At 61.2% G+C, this 22058-nt stretch overlaps 1 protein-coding gene across 5 annotated transcripts in view; it reads left to right on the top strand.

The window, feature by feature from the left end:
• The window catches only part of EFCAB6 (EF-hand calcium binding domain 6), a 231497-nt gene that overhangs the window by 41794 nt on the left and 167645 nt on the right, over positions 1–22058 (top strand). For all 5 annotated transcript variants that reach the window (XM_089307706.1, XM_070053016.2, XM_070053015.2 and 2 more), the window contains exon 6: positions 10689–10755. In XM_089307706.1, coding sequence (XP_089163832.1) covers positions 10689–10755 — 67 coding nt within the window. The remainder of the gene's footprint in view (positions 1–10688; positions 10756–22058) is intronic.

Genomic DNA, 22058 nt, shown 5'->3' with positions numbered 1-22058 from the left:
GGCCGGCTTCCGTTCACCGCTGGGGACGGTGCACCAGCCTGAATGCAGACTTCTCTTCCCAGTAAGCCATGGAAGACAGGGTGCGGGGGAGAGGTCACGTGTGCCCACCCCTTCAGCACATCACTGAGCTGCAGCAAAGCGAGACACCGTCAGAGGCCAAACGGGGGGCGAAAGTTGGCTGTGGAGGAGGGGCCTCACCGGAGGCCCGTGCTTGCCCCGAGAGGTTTCCAGAAATCCTGGTGAATCTGCATAGCAAAGTCTGCCGCCATGTAGAGTAACGGGGACAAGAGGCAGTCGGGGCTGCCCAGGGTGGAAGGACCTGACGGGGGGCCGGCCGTCCACGGTTGGAGCCCCTGCCCTTGCGTGCGGCGAGGAGTGCACCTGCTCCAGTGCTCGTGTGAGTGGGGACATTTAGAAGGACGCGTTGAGCGTCGTGCAGGTCTGAGCCTGAGTTCATGCTTCCTCTGTGGTCTGCAAAGTCTCAGGCTAGGAACTGAAAAGTGGCCCTAGACCGGGCGAACCTCCTTGCACCCAGCCTTGCACGCTGCCCACAGGTGAAGTGCCGGGTGGCCTCAGGCCACCTGCACGGCGTCTTCCCGTGGGGCTGCAGAGCAGCGGAGGTAGCAGGCAGTAAGATGCGTCTCTGAGCACCTGGAGCGCTGGGACCGGCAGGGGTGCCATCTGGAGCTAGGGTCTGAGTACGTTGAAAGAATGAACTCAAAATACAAATACAAAAGAAGAGGCACAAGATGGAATTTCTGGTCCTAAAAATATGATCATTATATATATATATATTTTTTTTTTGACAGGCAGAGTGGACAGTGAGAGAGAGAGACAGAGAGAAAGGTCTTCTTTTGCCGTTGGTTCACCCTCCAATGGCCACCGCGGTTGGCGCGCTGCGGCCGGCGCACCGCGCTGATCCGATGGCAGGAGCCAGGAGCCAGGTGCTTCTCCTGGTCTCCCATGGGGTGCAGGGCCCAAGCACCTGGGCCATCCTCCACTGCACTCCCTGGCCACAGCAGAGGGCTGGCCTGGAAGAGGGGCAACCGGGACAGAATCCGGCGCCCCGACCGGGACTAGAACCCGGTGTGCCGGCGCCGCTAGGCGGAGGATTAGCCTAGTGAGCCGCGGCGCCGGCCATGATCATTATATTTAAAAAAGTCAGCGGAGAGGTGAAAATGGTAAATCAATATCCATAGGACATGGTGGGGGGGGCGGGTGTAGATCTGACAAGGCTGCCTGAGGCGCAGGCTGTGGCCCCAGTCAGGGGCCTGGGTTTCAGTCCCCACTTGGCTTCTGATTCAGCTTCCTGCTGACGTCACCCCGAGAAGTAGCGGGTGACGGCTCAGTGCTGACGCCACGAGAAGGGGGTGACGGCTCAGTGCTGATGTCACCTGAGAAGGGGGGGCTCAGTGCTGATGTCACCTGAGAAGGGGGAGGGCTCATAGCTGATGTCACCATGAGAAGGGGGAGGGCTCAGTGCTGATGTCACCATGAGAAGGGGGGAGGGCTCAGTGCTGATGTCACCTGAGGGGGGGGGGCTCAGTGCTGACATCACCATGAGAAGAGGGGAGGGCTCAGTGCTGACGTCACCATGAGAAGGGGGAGGGCTCAGTGCTGACGTCAACTGAGAAGGGGGGAGGGCTCAGTGCTGATGTCACCTGAGGGGGGGAGGGCTCAGTGCTGATGTCACCTGAGAAGGGGGAGGGCTCAGTGCTGACGTCACCATGAGAAGGGGGAGGGCTCAATGCTGACGTCACCATGAGAAGGGGGAGGGCTCAGTGCTGACATCACCTGAGAAGGGGGGTGACAGCTCAGTGCTGAAGTCATCTGAGAAGGGGGGAGGGCTCAGTGCTGATGTCACCTGAGAAGGGGGAATGACAGCTCAGTGCTGACGTCACCGGGGGGGGCTCAGTGCTGACATCACCTGAGAAGGGGGAGGGCTCAGTGCTGACGTCACCTGAGAAGGGGGGGTGACAGCTCAGTGCTGACGTCACCGGGGGGGGCTCAGTGCTGACATCACCTGAGAAGGGGGAGGGCTCAGTGCTGACGTCACCATGAGAAGGGGGGTGACAGCTCAGTGCTGACGTCACCTGAGAAGGGGGAGGACTCAGTGCTGACATCACCTGAGAAGGGGGGTGACAGCTCAGTGCTGAAGTCACCTGAGAAGGGGGAGGGCTCAGTGCTGACGTCACCATGAGAAGGGGGAGGGCTCAGTGCTGACATCACCTGAGAAGGGGGAGGGCTCAGTGCTGACGTCACCTGAGAAGGGGGAGGGCTCAGTGCTGACGTCACCTGAGAAGGGGGGTGACAGCTCAGTGCTGAAGTCACCTGAGAAGGGGGAGGGCTCAGTGCTAACGTCACCATGAGAAGGGGGGTGACAGCTCAGTGCTGAAGTCACCTGAGAAGGGGGAGGGCTCAGTGCTAACGTCACCATGAGAAGGGGGAGGGCTCAGTGCTGACATCACCTGAGAAGGGGGAGGGCTCAGTGCTGACGTCACCTGAGAAGGGGGAGGGCTCAGTGCTGACATCACCTGAGAAGGGGGAGGGCTCAGTGCTGACGTCACCTGAGAAGGGGGAGGGCTCAGTGCTGACGTCACCTGAGAAGGGGGAGGGCTCAGTGCTGACGTCACCTGGGGGGGGCTCAGTGCTCTCAGGTGAGAGGCCCAGGCTAAGTTCCAGGCTTCTTGCTTCAGTCTGGCCCGTCCCTAGTAGTGAACCAGTGAATGGAAGATGGAAATCGCTCTTTCTCTCCCTCCCTCCCTCTGTCCCCTCCCCTAGCACCCCTTCTCCCTCCCTCTCTTGCTCTGCCTTTCAATATATAAAAATGTTTAAAAGTCTCCGGAATGCAGCATCGAGAGACAAGGAGACAGAGGACAGGTAGCCAAGCTGTGACACACGGGAAGAAAGGGTCTGATGTTCTTGTAACTGGGTTCACAGAGAGAGATGTCTTCGTCTGGCTCACTCTGCCCCCGGCCTGGGCCGTCTATAAGAACAGCCGTTCCCTCCTCCCGGCCCTGGAGGCCGGTGCTGGCCTCTCGCTGCGTCCTCACGGGTGGACAGCAGAGGTCGAGACAGGGCCAGCTGGCTCCACCCAGCCTGTATAGCGGCCCCTAATCCCATCCACAGGAGGACCCCGTGGTCCAGGCACCCCGTAAAGGCCTCGTTCTTCATACTCGGGCAACACCTGCATTTTGGAAGGGTGCGTTCAAACATGGCGGTGTCCTGGCCCAGAGTCTCAGGAAGCCCCAGATGAGTATGAAGGGAGGCCCGTGCAGACTGTCACGGGGGCTGCAGAGCGAGAGCCTGGACGGGAGGGTATTGAGGGCCGTGGGGAGAGGGAGGGCCAGGCCGCCGCCGCCTCCCCAGGGACCCTCCCTCTTGGAATCCTGGACGTGCCTGTAAGAACTAAAGTCGGCTGTTCCTGCTGCAGCCCCGGGAGTCTCTCTGCTGCTTGCCGAAGTGTGCGCTCATCGCTGACACCAGGTGCCTTTTCCTGCTGCGTTTATGCTAGGTCTCCGTCAGCCAGGTCCTGCGTCATCTCTGCGTATCAGCTCCTGTGACGTGAAGGCAGCACGTGAGCGCTGAGTTGCTAGGTCAGGAGACAGGGGTCAAGTCCGGTCACCGGCAGAGCTGCAGCTCAGACCCCCTGACCCTGTGGCAGTGCCACTTCTTTTCTTTTTAAGGATTGATTTTATCTGTTTGACAGGCAGAATTAACACGGAGAAAGGGAGAGAAAGAAACAGATCAGACAGAGATCTGTCTGCTGGTTCACTCCCCAAATGGCTGCGTGGCCAGGGCTGGGCCATCTAGGTCTCCCACGTGAGTGCAGAAGCCCAGATACCTTCCATGCTTTCCCAGGCACAGTAGCAGGGAGTGGATCAGAGGTGGCGTGGCCGGGACTTGGAGCAGCGCCCGTATGAGACACCCTCCCTGCAGGCGGCAGCTTAACCGCCTGTGCCGGCCCCCAGGGGGTGGTGGTGCTTATTCTGGCCACAGTACCTCCCTTCTGCTAAGGGAAGTCACATTTATGCTGCTCGAACCCGGTGCCATTGACGTCAGAGTGATTCGCCATGTCTTCTTCTTCTTCTTCTTCTTCTTCTTCTTCTTTTTTTTTTTTTTTTTTTTGACAGGCAGAGTGGACAGTGAGAGAGACAGAGAGAAAGGTCTTCCTTTGCCGTTGGTTCACCCTCCAATGGCCACCGCTGCCGGCGCACCGCGCTAATCCAAAACCAGGAGCCAGGTGCTTCTCCTGGTCTCCTGTGGGGTGCAGGGCCCAAGCACTTGGGCCATCCTCCACTGCACTCCCTGGCCAGAGCATAGAGCTGGCCTGGAAGAGGGGCAACCGGGACAGAACCCGGCGCCCCGACAGGGACTAGAACCCGGTATGCCGGTGCCGCTAGGCGGAGGATTAGCCTAGTGAGCCGCGGCGCCGGCCTCACCATGTCTTCTACCATCACATTGGCCCTACCGAAACTGGTCACGCGTGAAGACTGAGAACGTTCCCAAGTACCTGATGGTGGTGGTTTTGCTTCTGAAGATAGTTATGGCCTGGAATTATATTTCTATCATTTTAAATAATTTATACTTGTTTTTATTTGACAGAGAGGTAGAGAAAGATACACAGACACAGAGAGAGAGAGAGATCTGTCTGCCGGTTCACTCTCCAAATGCTTGCAACAGCTAGGGCTGGGCCAGGCGAAAGCCAGGAGCCCGGAACTCAGTCAGGCTCTCCCGTGTGGGTGGCAGGGACCCGAGTGCTTGAGCCGTCACTGCCGCCTCCCACGGTGCACGTTGGCGGGAAGCTGGATCAGAAGTGGGGAAACTGAGACTCTGACTGGGCATCTCAACCGCTGTGCCAGACGCCGCCCCTGGGGTGAGGCTTTGTGGCCCTCGAGAGCTGGTGGAGGAAACCGGGCTCTGGTTTCTAGCTCAGAGGCCCTTGAGTCGTCCATGACACAGGCAGCGTCGTCACTGGGCAAACGGGATTTCAGAGACTTCTGTCTGGGGGCGTGTAGGACACGGCCACACGGCCCGACACTGGCCCCTGCACATCCGAGGCGCATTTGGTGCACTGGTGACTCCGCCCTCCTCGGGTCACCGTCGGTACAGACCTCGGTGGAGGCTCTCCAGAGCTTTCTGAGGATGACCCCCCTCTGAGTTCGGGAGCACCCGACAGCTGTGTGGGTGCTCTGTGCGTTCTCGGAGCCTGCGGGACCGCCCTCGTTTGCCTGGCCGGGTGCCGCAGACCCGAAGGCGTGAAGGAAACAGCGGCAGGACGGTGATGGACAGCGCAGGTTGAAGCGGGCTCTGGGCAGGTCGGCTGTGGTCAGGGAGAGAGCAGCACAGAGAGGCGGGCCTGGAGCTGCACGCGCCGAGGAGCAAGCGGCCGGAGCAGCTGCCCAACGAGCTGTGCACCACTGGAACCCGTGTGCCCCCAGGCCGCTTCAGTCTGTCCGGCTCACACTGAGGTTCTGAAGATTAGAGACGCAGCACGATGGGCCGGCGTCGCGGCTCACTAGGCTAATCCTCCACCTAGCGGCGCCGGCACACCAGGTTCTAGTCCCGGTCGGGGTGCCGGATTCTGTCCCGGTTGCCCCTCTTCCAGGCCAGCTCTCTGCTGTGGCCCGGGAGTGCAGTGGAGGATGGCCCAAGTGCTTGGGCCCTGCACCCCATGGGAGACCAGGAGAAGCACCTGGCTCCTGCCATCAGATCAGCGCGGTGCACCGGCCGCGGCGGCCATTGGAGAGTGAACCAACGGCAAAAGGAAGACCTTTCTCTCTGTCTCTCTCTCTCTCACTGTCCACTCTGCCTGTCAAAAAAAAAAAAAAAAAAAGAGACGCAGCACGAGCGAGTGGGAGCATTTGAGAATGAGAAGTGGAGACCGTTCTGAGACCGACACCACGGTGGCGAGCCTCCCGCGGATCCTGGGTGGTGTGGCGGAGGCAGAAGGCGCGTGATCTCAGGTTTCAGGAGCGAAGAGCGAAGAACTCGGCACGATGTGGGTAAACAGCGGTGGTTACTGGTGTAGAAAATGGTCACGAAGGTTTCTGGATCTGTTAAATGAAAGACTTTTAATTAGACTGTATCAGACAACAGTAAGCTAAGAGTGATGAACAGGCTAAAGTCTCAAGCTGCAGTTGTTAGCTGGCAGGTGCATAGAGACAGCAACCGCCGTCGTACGTTGAGATGTTATGTATGCACGTGGTGATTTTTTAGGATAACTTCCAAAGTATAGAAACAAAATGTCTAGCTTCAAACAGAGGGGAGCGTGAAAGAACTTTTCAAATGCGCAGGCCGGAGCAGGTGTTGTGGCACAGGCGCTGAGCCTTGTCTCGGGACGCCAGCATTCCATCTCGGAGTGCTGACTTGAGTCCTGGTTGCTCCACCTCTGAGCTAGTGTCCTGCTGATACGCGCGAAAGCAGTGAGGAAGACCAAGTACCTGGGCCTCCTACTCGTGTGGAAGACCAGGCTGGGGTTCCAGCCCCCGACCTCAGCCTGGTCCAGACCTGGCTGTTGTGGTCATTTGCAGAGTGAACCAGTGGAGGGAGGATGCTCTCTCCCCCTCTCCCCCTCTCCCCCTTCTCCCTCTCCCCCCTCTCCCCTCTCCCCCCTCCCCCTCTCCCCCTTCTCCCTCTCTCCCCTCTCCCCTCTCCCCCCTCCCCCCTCCCCCTCCTCCCTCTCCCCCCTCTCCTCCCTCCCCTTCCCTCTCCTCCTCCCTCCCCTTTCGCCCCCTCCCTCTCCCCCTCTCCCCCTCCCTCCCCTTCCCTCTCCTCCTCCCTCCCCCTCTCCCCCTCCCTCTCCCCTCCCTCTCCTCCTCCCTCCCCTTCTCCCCCTCTCCCTCTCCCCCTCCCTCCATCTCTCCCTCTCCTCCCCTCTCCCCCTCCCTCCCCTTCCCTCTCCTCCTCCCTCCCCTTCTCCCCCCCTCCTCCTCTCCCCTTCTCCCCCTCTCTCCCTCTCCCCCCTCCCCCTCTCTCCCTCTCCTTCCCTCTCCCCCTCCCTCCCCTTCTCCCCCCCTCCTCCTCTCCCCCTCCCTCCCCTTCTCCCCTTCCTCCCCCCTCTCCCCTCCCTCCCCTTCCCTCTCCCCCTCCCTCCCCTTCTCCCCCTCCCCCCTCCCCCTCTCCCCCTCCCTCCCCTTCTCCCCCTCCCCCTCCCCCTCTCCTCCTCCCCCTCCCTCCCCTTCTCCCCTCCCTCCCCTTCTCCCCTCCCTCCCCCTCTCCCCCCTCCCCCTCTCCTCCTCCCCCTCCCTCCCCTTCTCCCCTCCCTCCCCCTCTCCCCCCTCCCCCCTCCTCCTCCCCCCTCTCCCCCTCTCCCTCCCCCCTTCTTGCCCTCTCCCCTTCTCCCCTTCTCCCCCTCTCCCCCTCTCCCTCTCCCCCTCCCCTTCCCTCTCCCCCTCCCTCTCCCCCTCTCCCCCCTCCCTCTCCTCTCCCTTCCCTCTCCCTTTCCCCTTCCCTCTCCTTCTCCTTCTCTCCCTCCCCCTCCCCTTCCCTCTCCCCTCCCTCCCCTCCCCTGTCCTCCTCCCTCCCCTTCTCCCCTTCTCCCCCTCTCTCTCCCCATCTGTAACTCTGCCTTTCAAATCACTCAGGAACCGGCAGTACAAATAAAGAATTCAAAATAAATATGTGGGGCCTGGGGTCATGGTGCAGCAGGTTAGGCTGCTGCCTGCCTGTGACACTGGCCTCCCGTGCGAGTGCTGGTTCGAGTCCCAGCTGCTCCACTTCAGATCCAGCTCCCTCCCTGCTAATGCCTGAGAAAGCAGGGGAGATGGATCGAGTGCTTGGGCCTGTGCCATGCGTGTGGAAGACTCAGATGGCTCTCCTGGCTTCAGCCTGGCCCAGCCCTGCCTGCTGTGGCCATTTGGAGGTAAACCAGTGGATGGAAGGTGTATCTGTCACTGTCTCTACTCTCAAATAAATAAGTAGTTAAATCTTTAAAAAACCCACCACCTTCATTTTCATGTACAGGCTACTTTAGAACCAAACTTAAAAAAAAAAAGTACAGTAAATATGTAGACCTACACCCAGATGCACCTTGTACCATCACTTTAAATGTGAAGGGATCAAATACCTCGTTAAAGGACGGAGACTGTCAGAGGAGATAAAAACCCCAGCTGTTGAGTTTTTAAAACTAAATGACATACTTAATGTAATATAAATTAAATATAAAATGGTCATGAGAAGAAGGAGGGAAAGATTATACTTTATAAAAATAAGCCAAAGAAAGAAGGCTGGCGCTGTGGCATAGTGGGTGATGCCACTGCCTGTAGTGCCGGCATCCCGTGTGGGTGCCAGTTTGAGTCCTGGCTGCTCCTCTTCTGGTCCTGCTCTCTGCTATGGCCTGGGATAGCAGTGGAAGATGGCCCAAGTGCTTGGACCCCTGCACCCATGTGGGAGACCCGGAAGAAGCTCCTGGCTCCTGGTTTCGGATCGGCGCAGCTCCGGCCATTGTGGCCATCTGGGGAGTGAACTAGCAAATGGAGGACCTCTCTCTCTCTCTCTCTCTCTTTCTCTCTGCCTCTCCTCTCTCTGTGTAACTCTGACTTCCAAATAAATAAATCTTAAAAAAAATATTTAAAAAAAAAAGCAGAAGTGAGTATATTAATTTCAGGCAACATAGATTTTAAGATTTAAGCACATCATTTTAATAAATGCTCCATTTAAAAGATAAGGATTGTCTGATGAGAGAACAAACTAGACAGAAGCCTGGAGGAGGGATGGAAGCGAGAGGGTTTAAGACGACACGTTCAGGCCGGCTCTGCAGCTCACTAGGCTAATCCTCTGCCTGCAGCGCCGGCACACCGGGTTCTAGTCCCAGTCGGGGCGCCGGATTCTGTCCCGGTTGCTCCTCTTCCAGGCCAGCTCTATGCTCTGGCCCGGGGAGGCAGTGGAGGATGGCCCAAGTGCTTGGGCCCTGCACCCCATGGGAGACCAGGAGAAGCACCTGGCTCCTGGCTTCAGATCAGCGTGATGCGCCGGCCGCAGCGCGCCAGCCGCGGCAGCCATTGGAGGGTGAACCAACGGCAAAGGAAGACCTTTCTCTCTGTCTCTCACTGTCCACTCTGCCTGTCAAATAAATAAATAAAGACGACATGTGCAGTCCTAACCCGCAGGCAGCCGGAGTCGGCGAGTCAGCGCCTGGGGAGGGACTGCCGCAGGTGGGGCCTCGTGGAGCAGGCACCGAGGTGGAGTTTGGGCAGCGGGACGTCGGCTGGGCAGGAGCAGGGCTGAAGCAGGCCTGGGCCGGGGGGACGTTGAGCCCAGCCTTTGCGTGTCATCCTTGAACTCTCTCAGGGTTAGAAACAGTGTTTCTGTGGGTTGGCTGTGACCGGAGTGGTGTCAGCAGGCTGCCCTCGCTCAGTGCGGGTGGCTTGGTGTCTCGCGCAGGGCTCGGTCTCCTGCTGTCACGGTGCGGCGAGGGTCTGCCTGCCAGCACAGCTCCCGGCCCCGCTCTCTGTAGTTGGAAGCGGACTCCTCACCGCAGCCCCCAGTCCCCGTGCAGTCGGCTTTGCCTCCGTCTCTGAGCCTGGCCTGGCCGCCTCCCGCCACACACGCCGCTCTGGTCTCCCCCGCCTTCCCCCTGCCAACCCTGGGATGTGCCCAGCTCCTACTCCTCGGGCCACAGGCTGGGGCTAAGCCCCCCGGCCCTCAGCCTGGGGCCTCTGTGCAGAGGACACTCGGTCAGAGGGGCCCTTTGTCTCCCGCTCACCCCGTCTTTTCAGCTTTGTTTTCTTCAGGGCACCTGCTGTGTGCTTTCCCCTGCAGTGGGGACGGGGTCTCGCTCACCGCCGTGGCCCCAGAGCTGGCACACGGGAGGCACTGGATGCAGGCTGTGCAGTGGAGGAGCCACAGCTCCGCCTCCGCCCCCCAGCCCTGTCTGTTCCAAAGAAGGGTCCTGGGGTCATTTAGAGATGCAGGGGTAGGAGCCGGCGCTGTGTGGAGGCTAAGCCTTCACCTGCAGCGCCGGCATCCCATTCAGGCGCTGGTTCTATCCCGGCTGCTCCCTGCTCCTCTTCTGATCCAGCTCCCTGCTGTGGCCTGGGAAAGCAGTGGAAGATGGCCCAAGTACTTGGGCCCCTGCACCTGCATGGGTGACCCGAAGGAAGTGCCTGGCTCCTGGCTTCTGATGGGCCCAGCTCTGGCTGCTGTGGTCACCTGGGGCGTGAGCAGGTGGGATGCACGGATCATGCAGAAGGAGTGTTGATAAGGAGAAGCAGATGGACCTGAGGGGATGGGGCAGGCGCATGTTGGCCACGGAGTCCTGGTCCGGAGGGGCCGTAGTGCCTGGTGTGCAGTGGAGCCCGGCAGCAGAGGGGTGGGGGGCCGGGTCTGAAGCCGGACCTCCACCCCCTTGCACGCTCCCCTCCTTCTCGCCTGCAGAGCAGGGGCTTTCACTGTGCCGCCCCCAGAGGGTTGTGCGAGGTGTCAGCGAGCGCTCGCCATGGTCGGATCCTTTCCCCGGTTCCACACGGTCCCAGGAGGGCCAGAAGCTGCTGGACTTGGAGAGGAGAGAGGCGTGGCGCGCAGGGGTCCTCTGGCCAGGGCTGCACTCCAGGCCTGCGCAGCCCGTAGCAAAGGCCTTGTATCACGCAGTGATCATTCATAAACGTTCGTGCCCCGGACCCCTGCGTGTCCTACCAGCGCTGACTCGGCTGGGCCGCTGTAAGAGACTTCTTCTTTCTGTGTTTAAGGGGCGGCGGGACGGAGCCGCAGTGCTGCCGGACGCTGAAGGAACTCGAGACCCAAATAGGAGAAAAGGTAACAGGTGTTTGAAAACGACGCCTCCTGGCCCCTCGGTTCTCCCGTCCCCGGCGTCCAGCTCAGCGGATGTCCGCACGCTGGCGTTCCCGCTGCGTGCTGCCGGGGTTGGCGCGTCTCACGGCCGGTGACACCAGCAGCAGTCCTGGGGTGGCCGTGACTTTGTGTTACCTTTCCGTCACTAGCGAGACTGGCTGCTCTGTTTCTGAGACCGAGTAGGTCTGTCTTTATTTAGTGAGACAGAAGCCGCTGCCCTTCCAACGTAAGTGCCCGTCAGGTGCGCCCGTGGCACACCGCGCCCGTCCCGGGGCCACTTAGCTGGCGCTTCCTTCCTGTTGCTGACTGGGGTGGGGTGGGGTGGGGTGGGGGAGGGTGCGGGAGGGTAATGCCGCCCAGGCCTGGAATTGAGCCCCTGTTTAAAATGCGTTTGAGTCTGTCGGTTACAGGAGCAGTTTGAGAATCGTGGTTTAATTTACTGGCTACAATATGTCGGTTTGAAATGTGACAAATTTTCTTTCTTTTTCGAACTCTTCCGAGACTCTCATACATTTCAAAATCAAAAATAGCCGGCGATCCACAAACTGTTTGTCTCCGTTTCCCTGGCTGATACGGTTAACACCAGAAAAATTCATTTTCATATGATAATTTCTTAACATTATATATTCCTCAAAACCTGTTTCGCCGTAGTCGCTATCAGTAGGAACCCTGGTACAATTGCCCACTCCTTCTGTCGCGGGCTGTCTGCCTCGGGGCTGGGGATGGTTCATGCTGTAGCGCGTCTCCCCCGTCCACGACTTGGCTCTCTGCGGTCTCATTAGCCCACGGCCACGAGGAGAAGTGTGACCGCTCACAGAGGGGAGGGCGTTGCCGGAGCGAGTCTCGTGGGTTCTTTTCCTCAGCCTAGTGTAGAAACAAAAAGCCAGGAAACAGTTTACAAATAGGCAGAAACTTCTATCAGACAGAAAAGAGACTTGTATTTGATTGGCAAGCGACAGAGAAGGCGTCTGGTCCCAGGAGAGCAGTGGAGTGCCCGAGCGGGACGCTGGCCCTGACAAAGGGGCCCGGGTTTCTAAGGCATCGCTGTCTGCTCACTGGGTCATCCTGCTGGGGTGCCATTGGACAGGGGCCTGGACTGGACACACGTCTGTTGGTTGGCTTGGGACTCATGAGACAGAGGGGGTCTATCCTGTAAGGCTCAGTCCCCTCCTCTGCCAGCCCTGGGCGAAAGCCTGCACCCACCCTGCACGTGTGGTTTAAGGCCGCAAGGTCACAAACACAGCACAGGAAGCTGTCAGTGGAGGAGAGGCCGGTCGGTCTGGAGACGGGCGTTCCAGCCACAGCCGGCCGCCCGCCTGGGAGGGACGTTCTGCCTACGTCTGAGGGGCCCACAGACCCAGCCCTGCTGGCCGGCCTCAGGAGGAGGGACAGGCCACGCTCACCTCACCTGCATCGCAACGCGCTGTTAGAGTCGTTCTGAGTGACTGTTAGTCCCTCGCTGCCTGATGTATGGATCCGCTTCACCATAGCTGTGTGTGCCTGGGGGGGTCGCACGGTATGGGGGTGCTCAGAGCTGCGTGGGAGGTGGGATGGAAAGATGGATTCATTTCTGAAGCCCGCTCATAGTTTTCTCATGACACGTTTTCATGAGCTGGGGAGCGTGTGTGCACGGCCGGGGTTGTAGGCCACTGGGCATGGGCTGTGACGAGCACATCTCCCCGGGGCTCCCTCGCTGGCCGCCCGACACCAGCTGGGTTCCTTTCTGTCTCCGCTTCCTTGAGAACCCTGCCACTGAGCGAGAGTGAGTTTGGGCCCCGTCCCCGTCCCGGGGGACCGAGGGGTGAAGGTGGAAGGAGGGGCGGGAGTGGGTCAGGCGGCGCTGACTCCTGGGAAGTGCGCGGTCTTCCCTGTCCGCTGTTGCAGCCGGCGTGGCCTGCAGCCAGGACCCCCCTGTTCCTGCCACGTCCCTCACTCTGGGCACACAGGCGGGCTGACCTGGAGACCCTGTCAGACCTGCGTCTCTGTCTTGGCTCTGCCATCTGCCGTCCAGGGAGCACCAGGCAAGCCCTCATTGCTGGGTCTTCACCGGTCAGGGGGAAGAGACCCACCCTGAAGCGCTGCTGCGCAGCCCGAGTGGCCTTGGCACGGAGTGCAGAGCCCTGGGGGCGGAGTCAACGCCAGCTGCCGCCTCCTTGGCAGTGTTGGCAGGGGCTCAGTGGAGCTCGTCCCGTCCCACTCCCCCACCCCCGGATGAGTGGATCCGGCACCCCCTCCTCAGTAGACTCTGACCCGCTAGGGAGGGCCCCGCTGGTGGGGGCGTGGCCAGGCAGGCTGTCTCCCTGCGCTGTGGCTGCTGGGTGACGGGCCCCGGGCGAGAGGACGCCAGCTGTCCAGTTGTGACGCTAAGTCCACTCGGGGTGTTGGAGCCAAGAGTGCCTGCAGGTGGTGCTGCAGTCGGGGAGCCAGCCTTCCTGGGCCATCACAGAGCAGGAGGAACCCCAAACTGCCTGAACCGGCGCTGGCATTGCCTGTCATCTGTGCGCCGAGCTGAGTCCCAGGGCTGGTTCTTGGCCTCTCCCTCCTCCCAGCTGTCCGGGTCCCCCAGCATGTGGCCGCAGGGCCTGGTTGGGTGGCCTCCCGTCTCGTGTCTCCCTTTGGTGGTTGCGTCCCATGGCTTCCTGTGAAGAGGCGCTGGCTGCCCCGTGGGGCCCCGTAGCTGGGGGAGAAGGGAGTGCTGACAGCGGGGGTGGGGGGGGGACTTCTCAGGGGAACCCCTCCAGCCCCACCTGCTGGCTCTGGGTGGACCTGCACTGAGGCTCTACCCCGCGGGCACCTGGAGCCCTGTGCTGCCTCGCCTGCCTGCAGGATCTTGGCTTGGCTTTTCCTGCCCTCGCAGACGGACCCGTGCTCTCCTAGGACTCCGGCCGGTGCCTTTGGGCATCTCCTGGGCCGCTCCAGGGCTCTGGGGCTTGGGGTCTCTGCTCCTTCACCTCCTGGGAAGCAGAGTCAGACACAGCCGGTCTGAAATGCCACCCCGGGGGGTACCCGGGCCAGGTCTCCACCGTTCGGTTGCTCTCCTTTCCCGTCAGGGCCACTACAGGAAGCGGTGGTGCTCACGTGAGTGAGGCTGCTGGCGCATCAGTAATGTTAGTCCCGTTCTCCCCTGATGAATGAGGTGGGGCCTCCTCAGACAGCACCAGGCCCTTCCAGGGGCGGCTTTGCCTGCTGCCAGCTGGTCCCCCGTGACCCCCAGATAGAAGGTCTCAGTAAGGAACTCGGCAGCTAAGGCGTCCGGCGGAGTGCCGGTCCGGGGTGACTGAGCCGGCTCCCTTTCCGCTCGGCGAGAGGATGCCTCCCTGCAGGAGTGAGTGCAGGGCTTGGGTGTGGTGCTGCCTCCCCCCTGCAGGAGTGAGTGCAGGGCTTGGGTGCGGTGCTGCCTCCCCCCTGCAGGAGTGAGTGCAGGGCCTGGGTGCGGTGCTGCCTCCCTCCTGCAGGAGTGAGTGCAGGGCCTGGGTGTGATGCTGCCTCCCCCTGCAGGAGTGAGTGCAGGGCCTGGATGGATGCTGCCTCCCCCCTGCAGGAGTGAGTGCAGGGCCCGGGTGCAGTACTGCCTCCCCCTGCAGGGGTGAGTGCAGGGCCTGGGTGCAAGCTGCCTCCCCCAAGCAGGAGTGCAGGGCCTGGATGGATGCTGCCTCCCCCCTGCAGGAGTGAGTGCAGGGCCCGGGTGCGGTACTGCCTCCCCCTGCAGGGGTGAGTGCAGGGCCTGGGTGCAAGCTGCCTCCCCCAAGCAGGAGTGCAGGGCCTGGGTGTGATGCTGCCTCCCCCTGCAGGGGTGAGTGCAGGGCCTGGGTGTGGTGCTGCCTCCCCCTGCAGGAGTGAGTGCAGGGCCTGGGTGCGGTGTCGCCTCCCCCCTGCAGGAGTGAGTGCAGGGCCTGGGTGTGGTGCCGCCTCCCCCCTGCAGGAGTGAGTGCAGGGCCTGGGTACGATGCTGCCTCCCCCTGCAGGAGTGAGTGCAGAGCCTGGGTGCGGTGCTGCCTCCCCCTGCAGGAGTGAGTGCAGGGCCTGGGTACGATGCTGCCTCCCCCTGCAGGGGTGAGTGCAGGGCCTGGGTACGATGCTGCCTCCCCCTGCAGGAGTGAGTGCAGGGCCTGGGTGCGGTGCTGCCTCCCCCTGCAGGAGTGAGTGCAGGGCCTGGGTGTGGTGCTGCCTCCCCCCTGCAGGAGTGAGTGCAGGGCCTGGGTGCGGTGCTGCCTCCCCCTGCAGGGGTGAGTGCAGGGCCTGGGTACGATGCTGCCTCCCCCTGCAGGGGTGAGTGCAGGGCCTGGGTACGATGCTGCCTCCCCCTGCAGGGGTGAGTGCAGGGCCTGGGTGCGGTGCCACCTCCTCCGTTGTGACTCTGCAAGCACGGAGGCTGCTGCCCGTGACTCCAGACCGGAATCGCTCCCCGGATCCCCACCTTTCCCTGGCAGTGACGTTGGTTCCGGGAGCAGCCTAGCCAAGCCTGCTCAGCCCTGGTGTGGCAGCTGGCCCGCTCCTGCCTGGTCACGGCTCTCAGAACAAAGTGGAGGACGAGGGTGTTGTTGGAAAGGAGAGGGACGGAGGCCAGTGGACAGGACGTGCCCGCCAGGCTTGCCGAGCCTTCGTTCTTGGCTTCTGGGTTTTGCCCTTTGTGGTGACTGCAATGGCCGGCGCGATGGAGGCCCTGCCAGAGCTCCCCGGGTGCTGTCCTGTGTCGGTCGCCGAGCACACAGGGGTCCCCCCGGGGTGGGCATTGCTGTTAGCTGGCATGGGCAGGGGGATGCAGAGACCACAGGCTGTGAGCAGTTTGAGCAGAGATGTGGAGTCGTGGGTGGAGGAGCTGAGATTCCTGCCTTAGCAGCCTTCACCACGCGGCCACCTTGGCCCTCAGAGGGTGGACATGGCCCCTCCCAGAGGGCAGGTTCTGTCCACCAGCCGCCTCCCGGAGGTTGGGGCCTGTCCATTAGCTGCCTCCTGGAAGGCAGGCCCTGTCCAGCAGCCGCCTCCCGGAGGTTGGGGCCTGTCCATCAGCTGCCTCCCAGAGGGCGGGCCCTGTCCAGTAGCCACCTCCTAGAGGGTGGGCCCTGTTTATCAGCCGCCTCCTGGAGGGCGGGCCCTGTGCAGCAGCCGCCTCCCGGAGGGCGGGGCCTGTCCAGCAGCCACCTCCCTGAGGCGGGCCCTGTCTAGCAGCCGCCTCCCAGAGGGCAGGCCCTGTCTATCAGCCGCCTCCCGGAGGGTGGGCCCTGTGCAGTAGCTGCCTCCCAGAGGGCAGGCCCTGTGCAGCAGCCCATGTCCACTTCGCGCATGCACTGGCGGTTTTGCTCGCTGTTCCCCCCTGGTGTCTGTCCAGGCTGTGTCCTAGGCCCAAGAGGAGGAATCGGCCAGGAGAGCGGGACAAGGCAAAGTCTCGGTGTGACCGCAGGCTGGCCGGCTGGAGGCAGGGCGCTCGTGCTATCATCCGCCGACTCCCAGCCGGGGAGGGCAGGGGCCCAAGAGGCCAATAGAGTGGTGCCGAGGGTCAGCCGTGCCCGGGGGTTCCAGGGAGGAGAGGCTGTCCGAGCTGTGTCAGAGCCGTGGCGAGTGAGTGAGCACCGTGGGTGTCTAGAAAGACCCTCTTCCCTTCACCCCTGCCCCGCCCCCTCCCACACGAGAACTCACAGGTGTGCAGTCCAGTTCCAGCAGGAAAGCCACGCTCCAGGCTGTGTTCCCGCCCGTGTCACTGCCCGGCGGGGCGCTCTGGAGGGTGGAGGCGGTGCCCAGGTGTGGGCACCGCAGTGCCGGGATGCTTGGGTTGTACAGGGAGTGGGCGCCGCGTGGCCCGCTGCAGGCTCTGCGGGTGACCCCGGTGCCTTGGAGTGGTGTAGACGCTGTCTCAGCCGTCTCAGAAGCAGTCAGTGAACGATGAAGGCTGCGACACTGCCTGCTCGCTCCACAGCGCCCGCACTACGAGGGACAGACGCGCACACGCGTGCCTTCTGTGGGCAGAAGCCCTTCAGAACGGCAGTGACGGCAGTCGTTGCTTGAGGACTGAGGCGGGCGCTGTCGGCATCACTGAGTCTCGGGGAAGCACCTCGGTACCTAACGGCGTCAGCGTGGACGGGAGTCGGGGCATGCAGCCGTGTCCACCTGCGGGCTGTCCACCAGACACCTGCGGGCTCTGGGTTCGCGCCGAGCCCCGCCCGCTCCTCCGCGCCAGCCCTGCCTCGGTGTGCCTGGTATTAATTGCCTATTGTAGCAGGTATTTGAACACATCTCCTCTTTCATCTGAAGAAAATATTAGCATATCGCGGAGCTGTTGGGACAGATTGTATCCGAGGCAGCCCCTCCCCCCGCAGAGGGGCCTGTCAGTCATGGCTGAACACAGTGATTAATAATGTCAGCGCCTCGCGGTGCGGCTGCGTGCCGCTCAGCCGGGAGGGGCGCCTGCCTTGGGATGCGGAGCCGCTCTCGCCGCAGCGTAATCATGGCCGTTTTAGAAAACCCACGCTGCAGGCCCCGCTCCAGGACCCGTTTTCTGTGATTCCGTCTCCAGAACCCCGGGGACAGCAGAGGTTCTGTCGCATCCGAATCCGCACTTGTTTCAGACTCGCTGCAGATGGCAAGTTAATAGGCCAAATGCATGTCGCAGGGTAAATGTTTTTTACATTTTTATTTTCCCTTTATTTGAAAGGCAGAGAGACAGACAGAGACCTGTCACCTGCCCGTTCGCTCCCCAAATGCCCCGGGCTGGTCCAGACTGGAGCCGGCGGCCGGATACTCAGTCTGGGTCTCCCATGTAAGTAGCAGGGCCCCAATTACGCAAGTCATTATGTCGTTACGTGCTGCCTCCCAGGGTACGCGTTAGCAGGAAGCTAGAACCAGGAGTGGGCTGAGCCCCCAGCCCAGGCCCTCCAACCCAGATGCGGGTGCCCCGGGCGATGACTTAGCCGCTGTGACTGACGCCCACTGCAGGTGACTGTTTAAACAGCACGGTGTGGGGAGTCCGGGCTCCTGGGCTTGGCTGCCTGAGTGACGTCCGCACCCTGAGCGAGCTGGGCCCTCCTGAGACCGTTTCCTCCTCCTGAACCGGGGAAGGGCCCTGCCAGGCTTTCCTAACTGCTGGGCCTTCCCCAAGAACCAAGGCCACAGGACCTCCCGGGCGCCAGCCCAGAGCAGCCACTCAGTGTCGGGAGGCCGTCAGCGTTCCAGAGGGCCAGCCGTGCCCGCAGAGGCCCTGTCTGAAGGCATGTCTTCCTCACCGTATCCAACGTTCCGAGGTTCCGTTGACAGATGACTAGGGCGGTGACTCGGGAGCCGGCACCTTCTCCGTCTTGCTCACTGCCATAACTTGAGTGCCTCGAACAGTTCCTGCACCCACTGCAAACTCAGTGAATACAGTGTTACAGACAGGCTCCCGGTACTGGAGCTCAGTGAATACAGTGTTACAGACAGGCTCCCGGTACTCAAACTCAGTAAATACAGTGTTACAGACAGGCTCACAGTACTCGCCGAGGGGGGACCTGGGGCTCCGGTGTGGGCCCCGGAGAGGGTTGTGCATGCATGCGGAGGTGTGGGCCGGGGTTGGGGCCTCCAGGCTGGCACCCTGGGGTGGATGGGAGCAGTGGGGGCGGGGCTGGGCCCGTGTGACTGTTCTGGGGCATTCTGTTTTCCTAGCTTGGGACAGGGGAGGTTTGAAAGGTAGACCAAGGCAAAGGATCAATGTGTTGAGGGGCCAGGTTCTCACCCTCCAAGCCTAGGCAGAGAGGAGGAGGTGTTTGGGAGAGCTGAGCGTCACTGGTGGGTAGCGTTACTGGGAGAGTCACTGAGCCGGGGCACCCGCCTGTCACCAGGTCTCTAGCGCAGCCCACCGGTCTCCTGTCATCGTTGTCCCCACCTGCTGTGTCAGGGAGGCATGTAGTGTCAGGGGGCTACGAAGGAGACGGAGGTCTGTCCTTATCCCTCAGAAGTGCTGTCGATGGTAGAACCGAGCCTGAGCGATCCAGTACGAATGGCCTTAGAATTGTGTTTATTCATTCACTTGTCACCTAGACCAGAGGACTTAGGGAGCAAAGCCATATAAATTGCTCCTCCCGGCCGTCAGTCGAGCACCGTGGACAGTCGGGGCTGTGAGAACTTAGAGTGAGTCACCACGACTGGCTCCGGGCGTGGGGTGCCCCCGGGGGACCAGGAGTTTGAAGCTGCCTTGGGGAAAGGGCAGGGGGGGGGCGGTACACCCCCACGCTCGGGGCTTGTTACATCCCTGCGAATGAAGGAAGGGATGGAACACCTGGGCGGGTGTTCGGGCCATCGGGAGGGTCCGTTTTCTGGAGGAACAGCGTCTGTGGGTGGACGGGAGAGGACACAGGCCCTTCCAGCTCGCGGGCACTCGGGGACCCTGGGCCGTCCCTCCCCAAGCCTGGGCCGGCCCCCAGCCAGAACCCGAGCCCCGCTGTCACTGGTCCTTCACCCTCTGCACCTGTCGGCTTGCTGTCCCAGAGAGGCCCCTCACTGTGCTGGAGGAGGGGGGGCGTGAGCTCGGGAAGGCTCAGCAGAGACACTGTGCAGCAACCCGGTGTCACTGCCGCCAGCCTGCTCACCGTGGGCTCCTGTCCACGGGAAAGCCCCTCTCGGAAGGGCTGGGGCCTGACGGACAAGGCCCTTGTGTGCATTGACCACGGTTCTGGGCTGGTGCTCGTGGCTGGTGCGCTGTGGCCAGCCAGGGTCTCAGTCGGGCGCTGTGGTGATGGGGCAGCGCCCAGTGCTGGCTGTCTCTGGGAAACACCGCGCTGGAGCAAGCCTCTTACATCCCCTTACCGTTCTCACAGCCGGAGCTTCTCCCAGAAGTCCCAGGGAGGAGCAGGTGCCGGGCGGAGGTGGCGGCCTGTGATCCCCTGGCACAGAGCTCCGTCCTGGGGGTGAGCTGAGGCCAGGGTTGTAGGGACCCCAGCATTCTTCCCCGTGGTCCCTGGCAAGTGTGGTAGGACGGGAAGGGGGGCTGGGTGGTCCTCCTCCTGGACCCGCGCCCCTGTGGTTGCACAGCTGTGCCTGCCGTTCGGCGGTGTTGCAAGTCTTGAAGCCACACAGCGTGGGCGAGCATTGTGACACAGCCAGGTGTGGGAGGGTTGCAGTGGCCTGTGAGGCCGTGACAGCAGAGTCCCCTCTTCACCTTGGCTGCAGGGAGGCCCAGCGCCACGATTTTGCTCCCTCAGAGTGACTGTGCCTTTTGGGTTTCTCAAGCAAGCCGCTCTTGGTTGTTTTTGTTGCTGTCATTGTTTTTAGCTCTCTCTTCTCCATTTGCATGGGTCTCATCTGGGTGTCTTTTTATGTAAGCCTGTTCAGTTTTTTGGTAAAGGCAGGGTGTGCATATGTTCTGTAAATAAATGCGTAGCCCTTGGCCTGTGGGTGCGGGCGCCGGAGCTGGCATCAGCCCCGGGAGGCAGGAGGCAGAGCCCTCGTGCGAGGTGCCGGTGCCCACCGCCACCCCGCCCACACGTCTCCGACTGGGGAGTGTGTGTTGATGGCGTTCTGAATGCAGTCTAATTTTTTCCTATCTGGTTTGGCGCATCTTTACCAGCTGGTAAATAGGAAATGTTCGCGGTGGGAAGCCAGTACTCTGCAGAGTGTAAACAGATGGAATCGATATAAAGTGACAAGTTAGACCGTGCCGGGGAGAACGCCGAGCCAGAGCAGAACGTCCCAGCCAGGCGACTCGCTCGTTCCAGTTCATTTAGCCCTGAATAGTGGTGCTTATCTGCACAGCTGTGTCGGCCCCCCTTCTTTATTCTGGGTTGATAATGACAATTTCAAAGAAAAACTTTAATTAAAGATTTTATATAAAATAGCCAAAAGTAGAATAATAAGGAAAATGAGCATTGATGTGTTTATTGTAAGAGAAATCCTTTTTCAAGGCTTCATTTAAAATTTTCATGTCTTACATTTAAAACGAGTTCAGTGGCGGTGGCAGGAAGGTGCTAGACTGACAGCGGCGGCAGAGCCAAGACCGAGGGGCCTGTCCGCGGGCAGGCGGGTCCGCGGGTTCCTGACCTGCTTCTGTTAGGAGCCAGGCGAGAAGACGTGGCTGGGGTGCGGCGCTGAGCAGAAAGCGGTTGACCGGGAGCTGACAAAGATAGAAACATGCAGAGGGAGTGCAGGCTGCCGTCTGGCTAGGAGCTGCTGTCTGGCTCGGGCAGGGCCGCGGCAGAACCAGGCCGAGTGGGAGCTCTGGGCTTCGGGGCGGCAGCACCAGGGCTTTCCCCAGCTCCCTGAGGGTCCGGGTGGTCATGTTTGTTTGGCTTCACGGCTTCCCTTCCTGGGGCTTGAAGCGCTATAGAGAGTTTTGAACAAAGAGCTATAGAATGATAATAACGACTGCTGTGAGCCGTCTGAGCTCAGTGGGGCACATAGATTCTCCCCTTCTCGCTGCTCCGACAGGCACTAGCAAACCTCTTTTTTGAAGGTGTCTTGGGCAGAGCACATGGACTTCTGGTCACGTTTGGTGTAAGCCATCCAGGACAGGTCTCGAACCCCTTCCCTCCCCGGTACCTTCTCCCCGCCTCCTGCCTCGCTCCTCTCCCAGGTCAGGGCTCTGTGATGGGTGCTGAGCAGCGAGCCGGTGTAGCGTGTGTCTCCCTGCGCTGGGGGCTTCCTGGGCTCCCCAGAGGGTGCATAGGGGGCTATTAAGGTAGCACTTCTGGGGCCTCCAAGATGTGGAGGACGGGGGTGGGACTCGACCTGCTGCCCCGGTGCCCGACCTCATGTCCTCTCTGCGCCTGCTGAGCCCCCGAGAGCAGGACGGTAGAGCTTCCTAGACAACAGGGGGTGGTCAGGCTGCTGTAAGTCCCCCCTCCCCCCACGCTGTGCTGCCTGGTGCTCCCTTCCTCTGCCCGGGACAGGGCGGCACAGGTCACCGCGTCTGCCTGCAGGAACTTGTCCTGTCTGCATAGGGTTTCCTTGGTGTACGGAGGCTTCCCCTTGACTGCTGCAGTCACCCTGTCCGTCCCTCCATCCATCGTCCCTCAGTCACCCACCCACCTACCTTCCCACACACCATCCCTCCATCACCTCCATCTGTCCATCCCTCCATCACCCACCCATCCACCCGCCATTCATCAATCATCCCTTCATCTGTCAATCCCTCCATCACCCACCCATCCACCCGCCATCCCTCCATCACCCCATCACCCACCCATCCACCCGCCATCCATCAATCATCCCTCCATCACCCACCCATCCACCCGCCATTCATCAATCATCCCTCCACCACCCACCCATCCACCCGCCATCCATCAATCATCCCTCCACCACCCACC

The sequence above is a fragment of the Oryctolagus cuniculus genome, chromosome 11, assembly GCF_051225735.1.
Source record: "Oryctolagus cuniculus isolate XC-2025 breed Fujian yellow rabbit chromosome 11, ASM5122573v1, whole genome shotgun sequence".
NCBI lineage: Eukaryota > Metazoa > Chordata > Mammalia > Lagomorpha > Leporidae > Oryctolagus > Oryctolagus cuniculus.
The sequence above is the reverse complement of the archived record's forward strand: the minus strand, read 5'-3'. Positions and strand labels throughout refer to the sequence as shown.